At 37.9% G+C, this 19539-nt stretch overlaps 1 protein-coding gene across 2 annotated transcripts in view; it reads left to right on the forward strand.

The window, feature by feature from the left end:
* The window catches only part of grm6a (glutamate receptor, metabotropic 6a), a 76687-nt gene that overhangs the window by 8169 nt on the left and 48979 nt on the right, over positions 1-19539 (forward strand). For both annotated transcript variants that reach the window (XM_048210437.1, XM_048210438.1), the window contains exon 2: positions 1496-2095. In XM_048210437.1, the coding sequence (XP_048066394.1) occupies positions 1538-2095 (558 nt within the window). In that variant the 5' untranslated portion in view covers positions 1496-1537. The remainder of the gene's footprint in view (positions 1-1495; positions 2096-19539) is intronic.

A 19539-nucleotide genomic window follows, 5' to 3' on the forward strand; every position in this document is an offset into this window, starting at 1 on the left:
CTATCTATTTGGGATTTTCCTTAGTTGTCAGTTTTAATCATCAAAATTAAAAGAAATAAACATTTGAAATATATTAGTCTGTGTGAATATACATATATAGCTTAATAAAGCCTATATATATATATATATATATATATATATATATATATATATATATATATATACACACAATCCTAATACACAATTTTATATATATTATCACAATAAAGAAACTAAGACAGCCAGAATTATTAGTATTATAATTTTAAAGTTTTTAATATAAAATAAAATGACTATTATTATTAATTATTATTAAATACTTGATTATTAATTTTACATTTTTCAATAGTAATATTTCTTATTTTATGTAATATTTGTATTCAATAAATTATAATTAATAATAATAATTATTATTATTTAGGATGCATAAAATGCTTAGTATATGAAATTAATCTCAGCAGAGACATTTTTTCCAGAGACAACCATTTCCATCACTGTAAGAATGCTACAGTATGAAACTAAATCATTAGAGACATGCTGGAGATGACATTTGTTGATTCAGGGAAATGACAAATGTGACAGAATCCTCCTGTGATGCATGTATAAATAATCTAGTTATTTTATTTTCTGAATATCTACAGGGACAAAATAGTCAAAATCATTGAAGAAGCAACATCTTGATTCTCATGGTGATTCATCCTATCTTTTTATTCATATACAGGTCTGTTCCTCTTTCCCTGATGGATTTCTCTTTCTTGCATCTCTGAGTAACCTGTATGATCATCCTATAGAGAAGAGCATTATTCAACACACTCTTGTCATCAGCAAAGTTAACTTTTCTTGTATTGAAGTTTTAGCTACTGGCTACATTCTCTTTTATTGTTAGCTCAATTCCGTCTTTTCTCTCACTGCTTTCTGAACAAATTCAGTCTTTCATTGACCTTTGAACCCTTCGGAGAGGCACTCATTCCACAGCTGGTCTAACAATCAGTACACATCAGAGCAGTTGGGATCCATTCCCTGGAGCTTCACCACACGCCAGCCTATATCACTCTCCATTCACAGCGTTTCAATGCAATGCCGTTCCCAGAGGATGCTTTGAGAATGAAACCTGTCTTCTTTAAAGCATATTGTATCTGCTCTTGTTTATGATGTGTTATACACTGTGGATGAATAGTTAGAGAGTGCTAGAAATTCAAATTACTCTTTTTTTTTTCCCCCCATAAAACACTATTGTAGAATCATTGTCATAAGAGAATGTTGTGATCTCCAGTGATTTCAGTGGGAACTGTGCATTGTAAAAATGTAGAGTTAAAAAGATTTGGAAAAGTGACAGATTTAAAAAAGTTTAAAGTTTTGCTCTAGCACACTGTTTTTATTTTTTGTGTGTGTTGCTGTTTGGTTGCTAGGGTAGTCTGGATGGTTGCTAGGTGGTTACTTACTGACCCAGGTCAAAAGTAAATTGTGAAATGGAAATATCCCTATTCTTCTTCATATTTTTGTTTTTCTCCAACAGGTTCCTCAGATAGTGGATGAACACTGACGTGTTTGATTCATCATGACGTCACACCCTCCTCCATTCTTACTGAACCATCAGGTCGGGATGTTCCGGGTTTTAAGCTGGAGCAGCTGTCAATCTACCACATGGCCACGCCTCTTGTGGATTCTGTGGGTGTGGCTAAGCCCGTGTTCATCGGTTCACCATCACTCGCACCCACATTCCATCAAAATCCCTGGGGACATCACCTTGGGAGGTCTTTTCCCAGTCCATTCCAGGGGTCCCGCAGGGGTCCCGTGTGGAGAAATAAAGAAAGAGAAAGGAATCCACCGGATGGAGGCCATGCTGTACGCACTGGACCAGATCAACAGTGACCCAGAACTACTGCCCAACATCACACTAGGGGCCCGGATTCTTGATACATGTTCCAGGGACACTTATGCTCTAGAGCAGTCTCTGACATTTGTCCAGGCTCTCATTCAGAAAGACACGTCTGATATTCGATGCTCCAACGGAGAACAACCAATCATACGCAAGCCTGAGCGTGTGGTGGGCGTGATAGGGGCATCAGGCAGCTCCGTGTCCATCATGGTGGCCAATGTCCTGCGGTTGTTTGAGGTGAGAACACGTCTACATGTGTGTGAGTGAGAGAGTGAATATATTGTACTTACCAGTGTTATGCAAAATTCTGGATTGAAGTATTGGCTTCCTTTCAAGTCATTATCCATCCATCCATCCATCCATCCATCTATCTATCTATCTATCTATCTATCTATCTATCTATCTATCTATCTATCTATCTAATTTGTTCATTCTATCGTTCATTCTTTCCTTGTCATTTGTTCTGTTCGTTCTTTCTTTCTTTCTTTCGTTCTATCTATTGTTTGTTCTGTCCTTCTATCTATCATTTGTTTTATCGTTCATTTGTTCTATCATAAGTTCTATCTATCGCTTGTTCTATCATTTGTTCTAACATTCGTTCTGTTGTTCTATCATTTGTTCTGTCATTCTATCATTCATTCTGTCCTTCATTCTGTTGTTCTATCGTTCGTTCTGTCGTTCTATCAGTCTATCATTTGTTCTGTCATTCTATAGTTAGTTCTATCATTTGTTCGTTCTATCTTTTGTGCTGTTGTTCTATCGTTTGTTCTGTCTTTCTATCGTTCATTTGTTCGCTCTATCGTTGGTCCTGTCGTTCTATCGTTCTATCTTTCGTTCTATCGTTTTTGTTTCATTTCCGTTCTTTCTTTCTTTCGTTCTATCTATCATTTGTAAATTCTGTCATTCTGTCTATCATTCGTTCTGTCTGTCGTACTGTCTATTATTCATTCATTCTATCTGTCATTCGTTTTGTCGTTCGTTCTTCCTATCTATAATATGTTCTATCTATCATTTGTTCTCTCTGTCATTCTCTATCGTTCTATCATTCTCTCCATCCATAAGGCTTATTAAACCTTTAAACAAATTAAAATAAATAATATAACTCTGGTATATATGTATATTTTCTTCAGCTTACAGAGATTTCGACATGTTCCTGGATCAGTATCTTTTTTGGTCCTGGAACTACAATCTGGAATTCTTGGAACGACAGCAAATCAGCCATTCTGATTTTACAAATAATTTTAGGTTTACATCAACATTCGGTTCCTTTTGATTTTAGGGGTAGTTTTAGGGCTGCGTTTGATAGTCTGATTGTCTGGTTTTCACTTTGACCCTATAGTTTTCATTCCTTTGTACACCCATACCTTAGTGTTTGCCCCATCCTGCTTCAAAATGGATGCTTGACAGGATCTTGATTCCTGCAGGCCAGGACCTGGCGTTAATTGACAAGGAGGATTAGAGAGACCAACTAATCATGTTGTCGGCCTCTAGCTCTCTGGTATCCCGCAGGCTTTTAAATATTAGTTCTGCTTTGTCTTAAATCCAGCAAGCATTTAGGCTGTTTTTTATTCTCTACAGCTCTAGATTCTGATTCCATGCAATTGTTTTTCGCAAACTTTCAATCCTCAAATGATGTTGCAGTGGTAGTTTGTGCTGTTTGGTGCAGCAGTCATTAATATTGCGTTCTGCGCTCGTGGAATTTTAATGGGAAGGTTTGGAGAATTCGCGCCTGGACCGCATTAACACTGGGCTGACATTACAAAGCTCCTTGTGTTGGGGCAACAAATGTTTCATCTACATCTCAAAATGCCAGCCTCCCATGATGCTTGCCATGGTGGGGAAACTATCATTGCATATTATATTCACTTTGAGCAGCAATCATATTTAGTGATCCTCATCCAAACACACAGATCTTTAAAACCCTGTGATATTTTATTTTGCATCATTGAACTAACTTTAATTTTAAACCACACATTGTTTGTGCATCACATGACCTCTTATCATCTCAGCCCAATAATAGTTGATAAAAATGTAAATCTTGCATATGCATGAGTGAACTTGTGACTCAGTGTGTCCAATTTGCTTGTCTGGAAAACTGGTGAGTGCATTGTTGTTGGATCAAGCTCAATTTGGACGAAGATTAGAGAGCACATTTGTGTAATCAGAGTTTTTTGTGTGTTTTCTACAACAAAAGCATGGAGAAACAACTACAGCGAGAACTGAACAGCTTGGCAGGGACTAGGTTGTGATTGGGCATTATTGGCAACCGCAAGCATTTATGATCAGAATTCTACCCACAACAAAGCACAAAACCCGTGCACATTGTTGAGGGGGAGGTTTAAACAAGTGTGAGCAACTATTCTTTTTTTGTCCTGAAACGGCTCCAACTTCCTCCCAAGAAGGTCATTCTTGGTGGCTCCCTCATAGTGCAATATAAGGCTCGTCTGAGAACACATGGCTTCCTGGCATTGGACACCCTGCCCGAGAATGAGAGAATCTCTGTGACGAATGGTATGATTTGCTCCCCTGGTGTAAGCTTTTTTTGAGAGGGCTATCTCGCTCCCTATATCCTCGGGTTCCACAAGACTCAAATCCCATCCTACATGGTTCTTATGTTTGAAGCAAAATGAGAAGCGGACATATTGTTCTCAGTGCATGTAGAGGGTTTTTTTCTTTTTGTAAGGTGAAATGGGAAATTGATTTTATGAGAGTCGACCGAGTGACAGACTAATAAAGCTTTTTTTAGCTTTTCTCTAATGGAACAAGACAACAGAGTCAGAGGGATTCTATATGCCTTCTACGCTTCAGTGTACTCTGGTTAAGACCTCAAGAGAAGCTGTTTTGAATGTCATAATACAATTTGAGCTCCCTGAGTCCATCTGTGGTGCATTAAAGAGCCCGATTGATCTGTATAGTCTTGCTTTGGCAAAACAAAAAAATGTTCAAGAGAGACCACTGGGAAAGAAAACCAAAAATGACATCTCTTTAATATCTCATCTGATTCTTCTAGGCAGCAACTAGAGCAAATTTCTGCTTTGCTTCTGCTTAGTCTGCATATCATTGAACCATTTCTCCAAATGATCTGAGCTGCTTTCTACATTCATTTTACAACTCTGTACACTTGATATACTTAAAAATGGACTCCTTTGTGTCTATTTTTATCAAAGTCCCTTTAGAGGGGTACTTGATTATGATTTGACTTTTTTTCTTTAGTTAGTGTGTAATGTTGCTGTTTGAGCATAAACAACATCTGCAAAGTTTTGACGCTCAAAGTTCAATGCAAAATGAGATTATGGACTACAACAAACTGCTGGTAGGGACTACAACGAGCTTCTTTCCGGGTTGGTGACATCACAAACCCCAAAACTGACATAAACCCTGCCCCCGGGAACACGCAACAAAGGGGGTGAGGCCATGTTGGGCTGCTTTAGAGAAGAGGAAGAGTTGTTGTAGTAGTGTTGTTATGCCGTCATTTTACGCCGGACTGCTTCACAAACGAAGGTCAATTCAACACTGGATTTGCACAAAAGATTAACATGACGGCACATGCTAGTTGATGAGTTGAATCAACTCCACAACAACTACATAAATTTATCCACTAATCATTCAGAAACGTCCAGTTTCATTGTAAAAGTTGTAACTTCTTCCTGAGTCTCTCCATCAGTGTCGACTCCGGTTTGAATAATGTAAGGCTGAACACCGTTACTGACAATCCTCATTTTGGCTGCGTGAGATTCTCCAGCTTTGTTGTTGTTGAGCAACCGAAGCACAAGCTGTTAAAGCTCCGCCCTCTTCTGGAAAGTGGCCGGGAGCAGCTGCTTATTTGCATTTAAAAGGACACACAAAACAATGTGTTTTTGCAAATTTGGCAAGCTATAATAAATGATCTGTGGGGTATTTTAAGCTGAAACTTCACAGACACATTCTGGGGACAGCAGAGACAAGATTACATCTTGTATTTTAAGTCAAGTCATTTCACTCGGTGGCCATCTTTAAAACACCTCTCGGGAAGCTATTTCAGTCATGCAAGTACAACTCCTATCTCTTTGTATGGGGAAACATAAATTTCTCCAAAGCGGTTCACCAAGCTTACGATTAAATTTCATATTTGAAATCACCAATGAAATCTGATAACGCTCTCATGAATTTGGTGCATTTTTTCCAGGCTGGACCAGTCAGTGCGCATGTGCGGTCATATGCCGTGTTTCCACCAAAATTATCCGGAACAATTTGTCCCAGGAACTTTTTTCCCAGAAACTTTTTTTCTTCCAGACCTATCGCTAGCTGCGTTTCCATTGCGGTCTAAAGTACAGTGAAGATAGTCCGGTGACGTAGGACTGCACACGACTTTCCAGTTCCCGCTGGATTTCGTCCTCTGCATATAAGCTTAATAAAGCCTGATCCTCATCGTCAGTCCATCGGTCGTATTTTTTTAAAAATTTTCCATTGTTGGTTCGAATAGCAAACAACTCTCACTGCACACACTGCAACAGACTTTAAAAAAAACAATGGTTGAAATAAAATGCTGCGTGGAGTCAACCAATCAAAAATCAGCATATTCAGTGCCTAAGTCCCACCCCCGAAAGTTCTGGAACTTTGAAAAACTACAACCTATCAAGCAGGTACTTTCAGAGGGGGAATTTTTTACCTGGAACTTCATTTAGACCCTGGTTCCTGCGGTCGAAATACACTGAGTACCACCCCAAAGTTTCTAGTTCCTGGGGAAAGTTCCTGCCGTGGAAACGCGGCTATAAGCGCGCATCTCAGAACACTGACTGTTTCTATAGGAACCGGAGCTTCTAACAGCAGCTGAAGTGAAACAATGACCAATTGGCGATTGGTTCTTTAATTTAGAAGGTGGGACTATTCCGCCATTTTGCGCCTTGCCCTTTTTCCCATTCATAGCAATATGAGTGCACCGTCATTGTATATCTAAAGTCTTAGATTTTATTTCTCCAAATTAATTTTAGGGGAAGCATCTGAGATGAAGTTGAGTGGGCATTTGGAACAGCGTAGCAGACACAAACCTGTAATGTCAGATTACAGCAATCGCTTGAACACCAAGGCCTTGCATGTTTATTTGTAATTGATCAAAGAGAAAATACAGCATTATTGTTCCTAAATCCAGAATTTCCAGTTCACAGTTGTCATGGAAATTCTGTAATCTCATTAACAGGGCCATTGCTAAGCCCCTAAGTTGATTTCTGCCCTTGTCAAATGCATATTTACATGTTTTAGGTGTTAGATCCCATAAGCTGGTTATGACAAGATATCAAAGTCATCTTTGTATATTCTCATATTTAACGATGTATGGTATATGAAACATGAACATGAAAGTCAGAAATGCCTTCAAATCAGAAAAAAATCACACTTACAGAAAATATAATAAATGAGGCACTGGTGAAACAGGACTTTTTCATAATAATGCTGTAGTTATGACATTGACATTTTTTGGACACAGTACAGTACATTATATGGTAAGTATACGCTAAAAATGTTGTAGGATTTACTTTAAAACAATTTTCACTCTCTCAAATTTCTCAAGTAATTACAAAGAAACAGCAAGTGAAGTAGAAAGACTTTTCCAATAATCTTTGTTTCATTTTCAACTTTGAAAAAATCTTTTTTACAGTATACAGATCAGGTCACGGTGTTTATATTCACAATGTGTCTCTATTGAATCTTTTCCAAATTGACTGAAATTCAGATTTCATTTAAAATATACAAAAACCATGAAGTGCATTTCAATTTCACAGGAAGTTATCCCATTGTGCTATAGTGAATGACAGAAAGGTGTCAGACAATGGGCTATGTCTGTGGGGACAGCTGTCGGTAGCCAACCCTCTAATTAAACACATGTGGAATAAAGTCTGAAACGAATGTGGAACAAAAGCAGAGGTACAGTGGATCTTCATTAAACCGACCTTTTTTGCGTCTGTATGATGAGGGGCACAGCACCACCGCGAGTGATTATTCCAGTCTACAGATTGCTCGCTGAAGCGTGGACAAAGGCTCGACAGCCACCTCTTTCCATTTATCATGTTTTTGTTGTTTAAATATGCTTGGGACAGTTTCAAACCGCCATTTAGCCCATGTTTTGCATACGAAAAGCCTGTTGTTTTGCTGATATTTTTACACAGTCGATCATTAAAATGTGTTTGATGTGTCAGAACATCATGAAAATATCATGAGACAGATTGCGAGCACAATGCTCGAGTTCTGGAAATTTCTTTGATGTTTGTGATGCCAAACACCTGTCATTTGTGGAGAGTCTTTATGTTTATTCAAGTCTTTATGTCAGGAATGAATGTGTCCCAATTCGCATACTTCTGCTACGCACTGAAAGTATGTACTTTGCTTATGATTGTAAATTACATGCTTTTCAAAATGGCTATGATTGCCATAGCATACTTAAATAGTACTCTTGCTATTTCTGCAGTATATGCAATAGTATATCTATTATGCACATTATGCACATTTTCTGTATGCATAAAGTACCTGCATGGTCTATTTGTCAAATCTGCTCAAGCTAAAAACATTTTGACTCTTTGCACTGACAAACTTCAATATAGTTTTACACAAACTTGTATTAATTATGCAAAACTATTGTTTTCATTTAAGGTCATTTGACAACATGGCGGGATGATTTCTTCCCCATTGTTACTATACAACCCGAATTCCGGAAATGTTGGGAGTTTTTTTTAAATTTGAATAAAATGAAAACTAAAAGACTTCCAAATCACATGAGCCAATATTTTATTCATAATAGAACATAGATAACATAACAAATGTTTTAAACTGAGAAATTTTACAATTTTATGCACAAAATGAGCTTATTTCAAATTTGATGCCTGCTACAGGTCTCAAAATAGTTGGGACGGGGGCATGTTTACCATGGTGTAGCATCTCCTCTTCTTTTCAAAACAATGTGAAGATGTCTGGGCATCGAGGTAATGAGTTTCTGGAATTTTTGTTGTTGAAATTTGGTCCCATTCTTGCCTGATATAGGTTTCCAGCTGCTGAAGAGTTCGTTGTCATCTTTGACGTATTTTTCTCTATAGATGAAAGATCTGGATTGCAGGCAGGCCAATTCAGCACCCGGACTCTTCTACGGCGAAGCCATGCTGTTGTAACAGCTGCAGTATGTGGTTTTGCATTGTCCTACTGAAATACACAAGGCCTTCCCTGAAATAGACGTTGTCTGGAGGGGAGCATATGTTGCTCTAAAACCTTTATATACCTTTCAGCATTCATAGTGCCTTACAAAACATGCAAGCTGCCCATACCGTATGCACCTATGCACCCCCATACCATCAGAGATGCTGGCTTTTGAACTGAATGCTGATAACACGCTGGAAGGTCTCCTTCCTCTTTAGCCCGGAGGATACAGCGTCCGTGATTTCCAACAAGAATGTCAAATTTGGACAAATTTGTCTGACCATAGAACACTTTTCCACTTTGAAACAGTCCATTTTAAATGAGCCTTGGCCCACAGGACACAATGGCGCTTCAGGACCATGTTCACACAATGGCTTCCTTTTTGCATGATAGAGCTTTAGTTGGCATCTGCAGATGGCACGGCGGATTGTGTTTACCGACAGTGATTTCTGGAAGTATTCCTGGGCCCATTTAGTAATGTCATTGACACAATCATGCCGATGAGTGATGCAGTGTCGTCTGAGGGCGCGAAGACCACTGGCATACAATAAATGTCTTCGGCCTTAGACGCACATAGATTTCTCCAGTTTCTCTGAATCTTTTGATGATGTTATGCACTGTAGATGATGAGATTTGCAAAGCCTTTGCAATTTGACATTGAGGAACATTGTTTTTAAAGTATGCCACAATCTTTTCACGCGCTCTTTCATAGCTCTGCCCATCTTTACTTCTGAGAGACTCTGCATCTCTAAGACATCCCTTTTATAGCTAATCATGTTACAAACCTGATATCAATTAACTTTAGTTAGTTGATATATGTTCTCCCAGGTGAATCTTTTCAAAATTTCTTGTTATTTCAGCCATTTGTTGCCCCTGTGCCAACTTTTTTGAGACCTGTAGCAGGCATGAAATTTGAAATAAGCTCATTTAGTGGATAAAAGTCTAACATTTCTCAATTTAAACATTTGTTATGTTATCTATGTTCTATTGTAAAAAAATATTGGCTCATGTGATTTGAAAGTCTTTTAGTTTTCATTTTATTCAAATTTAAAAAATGTCCCAACATTTCCAGAATTCGGGTTCTATATCTAAGTGAAACAGCTTCTTGAAGAAGAACATTACAGTAGGGCAGGACTTGACTTTGTCCACCAGGAATTGATTGGATGGTTGGATGGTTGTGGTTTGCTATTGGTCGATCTTGTGTGAGTGACAGGTTGCCCCGCCCTTGCACCAGTGATGTTGATGCAAGAGGGAGGGATATTTGTTTTGATTAAAGACTTATGAGGCACATGAATTTAAAAAAAAGATGTGCATGGATAAAATATTTGTAATAAATATAGCAATATTATATTAAAAAGCAGGAATTTTGATTTTATGATGACTTCAATAAACACAGTATTTTTAGTATGCATTACATTCCGAACCGTTAATATCTAGGTAAATCCATTACCTTAAAGGATTAGTTGACTTTCAAATGAAAATTAGCCCAAGCTTTACTCACTCTCAAGCCATCCTAGGTGTATATGACTTTCTTCTTTCTGATGAACACAATCAGAGTTATATTAATAAATATTCTGATGCATCCAAGCTTTATAATGGCAGTGAACAGGGGTCAAGAGTATAAGCTGAAGAAAGTATGAGCTGCACTCTTCAAAGGCGTTGATCTTCTTCTGCAGAGCCGGTCTATCTATGATGTAATAAATAGGCACATTCAACAACCAGTCATAATCTGGGCATAATCTGGGTTTTTGGACTAACAAAGCAGTTTTCAGTTCTACCAGAAAGACTCGGGAGGCAAGGAAACATTTAAATAAGATTAATTTAACAGTTTGTATGCAAATATCGAATAGATGGAATTATACAGTTCTTTGGCGTAGGCCCCGTCCATAGCAGACTTCCGCTAAAGCTCCAGTACAGTATATTCTTTTAGTATGATGTCCTGTTATATGTCAAAAATTCAGGGAAAATTTTATTCCTTTAATTATTAGATTTATACTGTACATTTAAAAACTGCTGTGACAGTATCATCTGTGCATTCATCACCATTTTTCTACAGCTGAAAAAATTAAAAATTGCACATTCACAAACTCTTCTTCTCATCCACAAGGGGTTGAGGCTTGTGTTAGCCAAACAAAGCATGCACGAATGCACACTTCGAAATCCATCCTGGCACCTTTGGCACATTGCTCAACAAACTATAATTTGGGATGCACTAATTCTAATCTCACATACTGTTTAGGACAGATAGTATGTGAATTGGGATGCAGCATGTGTTATCATTTCTGTGTTTTTAGCTCTGTGTCCTGATGCAAGAGTCACAAGAGGGGGCATATCTCGTGCTTTCCACAGTCAGGGCGAACGCGATCACAGCCGAGTTAAATGAGCTTTTACTTCACCCTACGGTAATAACTCTCTCTGTCAGAGGCTCACTTTAAAGACAGCACGTCCTTCCCGCTTAACAGACAGATCTATGAGCATGCACAGACCTTCAATGCAATGCAGTGCTTCAGAGAGCATGCTGGGAGTCATACATGTACACAAAAATTTCACGTCTTTCTCGGACATCTCTTTCTCAGATGCGCACACACATACACACTCTCATTTGGATTACAGAGCGGTCACAGACCTTCCAATGAAAGAGCCACATAAGCCCCAACAGACCGCATGAACTGCAGTAAAAATCAGCACTTCAACAGTGCAGCAGTTGCATAATTGTGAATGTCGTTTCTGTGGCCATTCTAGCTGGATGGGACACGGTAGCAAACCGCATGTTTTTTTAATGATAAGACTTAGTGCTTTGGCTCATGAAACAGCTCCAGGTACTCAATTTTTAACGGCTCATCTTTATGTGGCATAAAACTCTGCAGAGATCTGCTGCTGACTCTTAGTTTTATGGGGCAGAGACCCAGATGCTTGTAGAACAGAGGAGTTTGATTGCCTCTTGCCAAAACCAACTGATTATAAAACAATAGAACAGTGAAATTCACAGTATGTGGGATGGGGTACCTTTTTTGAACATGAGTATGTTGTTTTTTTTATAGACAACAAATGTGTTTCTTTAAACCTCATGCCTAATTAGGTGAACAAGCAAGAAAATGTAGGAAATTCAAAGCATTAATATTTCAGGTTTTTTTTGGACCCCTGAACTCCCTTGAGATACATTTCTAGTCTGACTAAAACTCATTAAAAATTATTTAAAGGGGCCTATTATGCCCCTTTTTACAAGATGTAATATAAGTCTCTGCTGTCCCCAGAATGTGTTTGTGAAGTTTCAGCTCAAAATACCCCACAGATAATCTATTATACCAAGTTGTAAATGCCCATTTTTGAGTGGAAGGAAAAACATGCTGTTTTCGTACATGCATCTTTAAATGCAAATGAGCTTCAGCTCCCTGCCCCGCTTTCAGGAAGTGGGTGGATACTGTTCAAATCGTGCCTCGGATTCTCTGCTAAAAACAAATAAAACATCTGTTTTGATTATCATCTCTATTGTGGCCATGCTCACGTGACTTTGCAGTTCTTCGTCATTGTGAAAGTTTTTTATTTGCATGCATTTTAAAGGTGCTGTAGAAAGTCTTTTTAAAAGATGTAATATAAGTCTAAGGTGTCCCCTGAATGTGTCTGTGAAGTTTCAGCTCAAAATACACCATAGATGTTTTTTATTCATTTTTTTAATTGCCTATTTTGGGGCATCATTAAATATGCGCCGATTCAGGCTGCGTGCCCCTTTAAATCTCGTGCTCCCCATCCCCAGAGCTTGCGCTTGCCTTAACCGGCATAAACAAAGTTTACACAGCTAATATAACCCTCAAAATGGATCTTTACAAAGTGTTCGTCATGCAACATGTCTAATCGCGTAAGTATAGTATTTATTTGGATGTTTACATTTGATTCTGAATGAGTTTGATAGTATGCTCCGTGGCTAAAGCTAACATTACACACTGTTGGAGAGATTTATAAAGAATGAAGTTGTGTTTATAAATTATACAGACTGCAAGTGTTTAAAAAATGAAAAATGAAAAGTCTTGTCACCGTGAATATAGTAATAAACGATGGTCACTTTAACCACATTTAACAGTACATAAGCAACATGCTAACAAAACATTTAGAAAGGCAATTTACAAATATCACTAAAAATATCATGTTATCATGGATCATGTAAGTTATTATTGCCCCATCTGCCATTTTTCGCTATTGTTCTTGCTTGCTTACCTAGTCTGATGATTCAGCTGTGCACAGATCCAGACGTTAATACTGGCTGCCCTTGTCTAATGCCTTGAACATGAGCTGGCATATGCAAATATTGGGGGCGTACATATTAATGATCCCGACTGTTACGTAACAGTCTGTGTTATGTTGAGATTCGCCTGTTCTTCGGAGGTCTTTTAAACAAATGAGATTTATATAAGAAGGAAGAAACAGCGGTGTTTGAGACTCACTGTATGTCATTTCCATGTACTGAACTCTTTGTTATTTAACTATTCCAAGATAAATTAAATTTTTTATTCTAGGGCACCTTTAAAGCCATATCAGTTTAAACTGATGATAAGATATGTTATTTTTTATTGAATAACTTAAAGCTGCAGTCCGTAACTTTTTTTAGTTAAAAATGATCCAAAATCAATTTTTGAGCAAGTACATAACCAGCCAATGTTCAAAACTATCTCCTTACCTTAGCCCGATTCACAACGGTAAGCTTGTAATAATGTTTTAATTCAGGTGGTACTGGTGAGTTTCCGCGGGAAATTCAAGCATGTCGCCGTTTGCATCATTACATCACGTCTGTTTACATAAAGAAGTAGTCCCAGCTAGTAGGCTATATTATGTGAGGATGCTGCAGGTGACAGATCATTTATAGTCTTTTCTCACAGCAGCTGGAATAATTAAATTTATCATTTTGATGGCGGATTTTATGGCATGACAAATTAACATTAGAGATTAGACTGTACAGAAAGTGACATCTACAGGTAACGCTAATACACACTAAATACAAGTAATCAAGCAATGCTGATGTTGTTAACATTAACAGTTTGAGAACAAATTATAACAATAATAATAATTTGTACAGTTTGATGTTATGAACTAAGTGATTGGCACAACCCACGTAAAGATGATAATTCCGCAAATAAATGCTATTGCAGGTTTCAAACAGAGATGGCGATAAAGAGGTAAAACTTACTGACTGCAGCTTTAAGTAGATTTAATAAGAATACATTACTTGAATGCTGCTGTTATATGCTCTGGCGAGGAGATAAACGTGTACAGCTCACTCAGGGGAGGAGCTAAGCTAAGTTGTTTGCATGCATTTTGTTGTGTCCACTTTGCATGCACAAAGAATGAAGACTTACGCTGGAATTGATACGGAAGACACAGATGCCATTGTTTTTGTTCATATCACTGTATCAAGCACTGAGGAAGCCTCTGGAGCTGAAATTCAGATATGGTAATGGGCGCTTCATTTCCTACACGCACTGTAAGTGGTAGACATATCACAACAGACTGGGCCATCTGACCAATCGGAGCAGAGTAGGCTCCGACAAAGAAGGGGTTTAGAGAGACTGAATCTTTGAATGAACAGTTTTTAGACTCTTTGAAAAATGAGTGATGTTGCAATGTATATTATGATTATTTTTTGATCTTTGATGCATGCAAATCTATTGTAGGGGACCTCCAAAACAAAATTACGAACCTTTTAAAATATCATAATAGGGGCACTTTAAGTTTGCATCTGCATTTGCATACTTGCATAAAGTGTATTTAAGGCCTTATTCCATGCATCAAGTCATGTACAACAGCCAAAAACATTCTCTACAAGTATGCAGACGCATGCTTTTTGTACCTACTTAACCTGCATGTTGCTATCAAATCTCAAGATTTAAGGGGTGCCATAGCGTTCCCTTCAACGTTTTATTGTTTGGGTACACTAGCTGCTATAAACATGTCAAAAGTTTATCTTTACAAACTTAAAATACACTTTACAAACTTTCTCAGCATGAATTTCTTCGAACTAGGACAGTTCAGCTGAAAGAGAAAACTGACTGCAGAAGATGACAATTTAATACAGTGGTTCTCAGTTGGCTTTGCTCCAGTATCCCAAGTTTAATGTAGTCCCTTTCTTATACCTTGCATCACAACCTGTCCATGTTGCCAATATTACTAACTTATAGAAGTGATGAATGAATCTGCAGCAAATACAGCCGAGTTTGAACAACAAAATTTACTGTAAGCATTTTCTCCTCTATTTAAAAGTTGATTTGTTTATTTTGCTATCCTAAATATGCACAATGGTTTTTCCTTTTCGGCTATCACAACAGACTTGCAACCCACCAGTTGAGAACCACTGGTTTGATGCATGTTTTTGCACCCCTTGCAGCACATTGTTCTTGCATTGTGGCATAAATTGTCTTCTGATGTGTAAAATTGAGCTTGCGTATTTAGAAGTGTTTGTGTTAAGTGTGTTTCTGGCCTTAATTACTCTGTCTTTGCTCTGAGCCATTAAACCGAGTCTGTGGGTCTAGAAAACACATCAAGCTCTTAGCTGCAAAATTAGAGGACCTTTTGGTACAATAAGCTGCTGGCTTCCATTCAGAAAACTCAAATTGAGTCTGTAAGAGAAAGTGAAAGCAAATCACAAGGGCAAATGTTTGACAGGAAGAGTTTTGAGGACTGAAATCACTTTGCAAGGTGCATGTGTGAGCATTAGTCATTTAGAAATTGCATGCAATGGGTCAATGGAGAGATTATATTTTGATTTAAGATTGCTACAGGTTTCTTTGTGAAAAAATAATCATTGCATTAGTTGTTCTAAAGAAACTAAGTGTCTACAGGCACCTTGGCTTTCAGAGTTTCCTCTAATTGCCGTTATTGTGAGTTAAATGGTCAGTAATTGCACTGATGCCTGTGGCAGTTAATTCAAGTGAGAAAATTGTGGCTATTTTTTGTTGAACTTAAGGGAATGCTTTTGTGTGAACTTTTTTGTGTGTCAGTTGCTATTATTATGCATCGAGACACTAAATTATCAGGCTGTCAGCAGTACAATTTTCACTTGCCAGTGTAAAGTCCATTGGAGAAACCTTATTGAGCAATGTTTTTGTGTGAAATCACCCTTATATTAGTTGCTTATAGTTGCACAGCATGCACAATACACTATAGCATGCTTAAAGGGGTCATGAACCGAGTTGTTTTATTGTTTTATAATGTTTCCTGGGGTGCACTTATAATGTTAATATGCTTTTTACATCCAAAATTGTCATAATTTATAAATAAAAGGCATTTTTCCTACCCTGATTTTAGCCCTCTGGTTTGAACGCTCTGTTTTTTCTTTGAGACTTCAGTGTAAACGTCCACTGCTGTGATTGGCTAACGTCTTTGCATATGAAAATATCCAAGTATTACTCTCTCTTTTAGCGCGTTTTTACTATTACAGCTCTCAAGGTTAACTAATCGTGAAAAGTGTTGCATTACATTTAGATCTATGGCGTTATATTTAGATCGCGGCATGAAAGGTTGCAGAGATGAACACTGTAGCCGGTCACATATGTTGAGCGCATGAAAGCAGTGATCTCGTCATTGCAACTCAATTTCTGTACACTAACAAATGCTTTCATCTTTATTATTAGTGCAAATGCGATATAACTAAAAGATTCGTTGAATAAAATGGGAGTTTTGCGCGTTAGTCACTGATAAACTCGTGCTGTTTGATTGACAGCTTCAGCGCGCGCTCCTCCAGCAATTGGAAAGGGAGCTTTCTTTGATCGCTTTCTTTATATAATTTAATCACCGTCAAATAACAGATTATTTTCATCCTACTAAGAGAAACAAAGCAAGTTGATGTTTAGCCACGGGTTTGATTTACTGACACACAAACAAAGAACATCTGACTGTACATGAATCATTAATATCAGTTACTTACATGTTGTTACTGTCGAGTCCAGGCACTGCACAATATTTTGTAATCCTCAACGGCATGTTTATTGCTTGGTAGCTCGAACCAGTTTAGCACCACGTAGGCCTATGTTTCTTAGGCTACCTATTCTATTGCATGTCATGCACGAATCGGTGGGCGGGGCTAAACAGGCAGTGATGAAGTAGGCGTTGATCTTCTTCTGCAGAGGCGATGCTTGCTGCCCTTTGATGTCATAGATCCCCACTTTGTAAATCCTGTCGTTCACTGGGTCTGGTGTTAATTAAAGCTTTTATTGGACTAACAAGGAAGTTTTCAGCTCTAAAACTTACAGGATATTCTTAAATTTGATTTCTCAGTTCATCACTCCTTTAAAGGTGATTCATGTAAGAATGACAGCTAGTGGTTGAAATGGGTACTGCAGTCCAAATTCAAAATATTGTTTGCCCCGCCCCCTCCTCAGACTCGACGCTCTTGCGGGTTGCCAGTTTGAAGACATGCAACAGGAGCGAACTCAATTGACATTGGAAGGCGAGGAGACCTACACACTGTAAGATAATTAGTTGATTTATTGATTTATGATGAGTTGATATCGTGTTTTAATATGCTCCCGTTCATAGAGATTTTTAGATGAATGCTGAGGCTTTTTAGGTCGGGTAGAGTCTGCAATCTCTGACCCAGTTTGTTCACTGGCTTCCATGACTGCAATACACTGCATGTGTTTTCCGCCAACTGGCAACCCGGGGTGGCGAAATTCTATTGGGTAAATTGGCAATGTGCGGTCTTGCACAGACCAAAACAAAAACAGAAATTCCGACACGGACCGCAAATTTCAAAGTAAAATAACTGGCTGTATCAATGGTTTTCAGAGAAACGAGTAAGTGAACTGAGCATGTTTCATAAATATCTGCAAACATATTATGGTTTTTTTATGCTTTAGTACAGTCAAAAAACGTACATAGAGCACCTTTAAAGGGGTCCTTAATTATGATTTCACTTTTTTAACTTTAGTTAGTGTGTAATGTTGCTGTTTGAGCATAAACAACATCTGCAAAGTTACGACAAAGTTACAAAGTGGGTGAGGCCATGTTGGGCTGCTTTAGAGAGGAGGAAGAATTGTTGTAGTAGAGTGTTGTTGTCATGCCGTCATTTTACGCCGGACTGCTTCACAAACGAGGGTCAATTCAACACTGGATTTGCACAAAAGATGAACATGACGACACATGCTAGTCGATGAGTTGAATCAACTCCACAGCAACTACATAAATTTATCCACTAATCATTCAGAAACGTCCAGTTTCATTGTAAAAGTTGTAACTTCTTCCTGAGTCTCTCCATCAGTGTCGACTCCGGTTTGAACAATGTAAGGCTGAACACCGTTACTGACAATCCTCATTTTGTCTGCATGAGATTCTCCAGCTTTGTTGTTGTTGAGCAACCGAAGCTGTTAAAGCTCCGCCCTCTTCTGGAAAGTGGGCCGGGAGCAGCAGCTCATTTGCATTTAAAGGGACACACACAAAAACGGCGTGTTTTTGCTCACACCCAAATAGGGGCAAATTTGACAAGCTATAATAAATGATCTGTGGGGTATTTTGATCTGAAACTACATAGATACATTCTGGGTACACCAGAGACATATTACATCTTGTAAAAGGGGCATAATAGGTCCCCTTTAAATGAAAAGAAAAGAAAAGAAAAGAAAAGAAAAGAAAAGAAAAGAAAAGAAAAGAAAAGAAAAGAAAAGAAAAGAAAAGAAAAGAAAAGCATTTACAGTGGAAGTCCATGTAAAGTTATATCCAGTATTTCAGTGCCTGTTAAGACCATGTGTAGCCAGTAAACACATTAACCCTTCTGTTTACACAGAGGAAAATCCAAACAAGGGCATTATGTCAGAAAACACACCAGAAGTTCATCCACCTAGAACAGTCCCACCGCTTAAAGGATTATTACAACTTTGCAGCTCAAAAAACACATTTTTGTATGGAAGAATTAGTATAAGCGCTTCAACAAAAAGCTGTATGTTTGTGCTTTTAAAACTTGAAAAATGCCCTCTTGACTTCCATTGAATGTTCATTTATAATAAATGTGGGTTGGATTTTTTTTGCTTGTTTTTTTAAACTGAGGGATGAGTTGAAATTATTTCTGTGGTAAACGACAGCACAGAACAGATTCTGTTGAAAGAGCTGAACTTGTGTTGAACCTGGAACATTCGTTTAAGGAAAAAAGCTAAAAGCTCACCTTATTTCATGCCGGGGGAAAGCATTTGCTCAAATATTTTGGAATAGTGTGTCAGATTTGGTAAACCTATATGGTAAATCTGTCTCTTTCTGCTTCCCTCCGTCAAGCGAGAGATTGATAACCGTCAGTATTGAGTCACGCTAGAGGAAGACCGTCAAAACATGGTCTATCCAGGGGACAGAAAGACATCACTACGATATCATAGTAAACATTGTTCAAATATTGAGGTGACATTTAAATTATGAAAATACTTTTTTGGTTTTATTTATAACAACTGATTAATTCAAGCAATTACTAACCATGAGTTACACCATTTTTAATAAAATCGATAAATGAGTAGCAAGATGATGGCAGTTGCATTTTTATTATTAAGATTATTTAT

This window comes from Megalobrama amblycephala, linkage group LG12, assembly GCF_018812025.1.
Source record: "Megalobrama amblycephala isolate DHTTF-2021 linkage group LG12, ASM1881202v1, whole genome shotgun sequence".
Lineage (NCBI taxonomy): Eukaryota > Metazoa > Chordata > Actinopteri > Cypriniformes > Xenocyprididae > Megalobrama > Megalobrama amblycephala.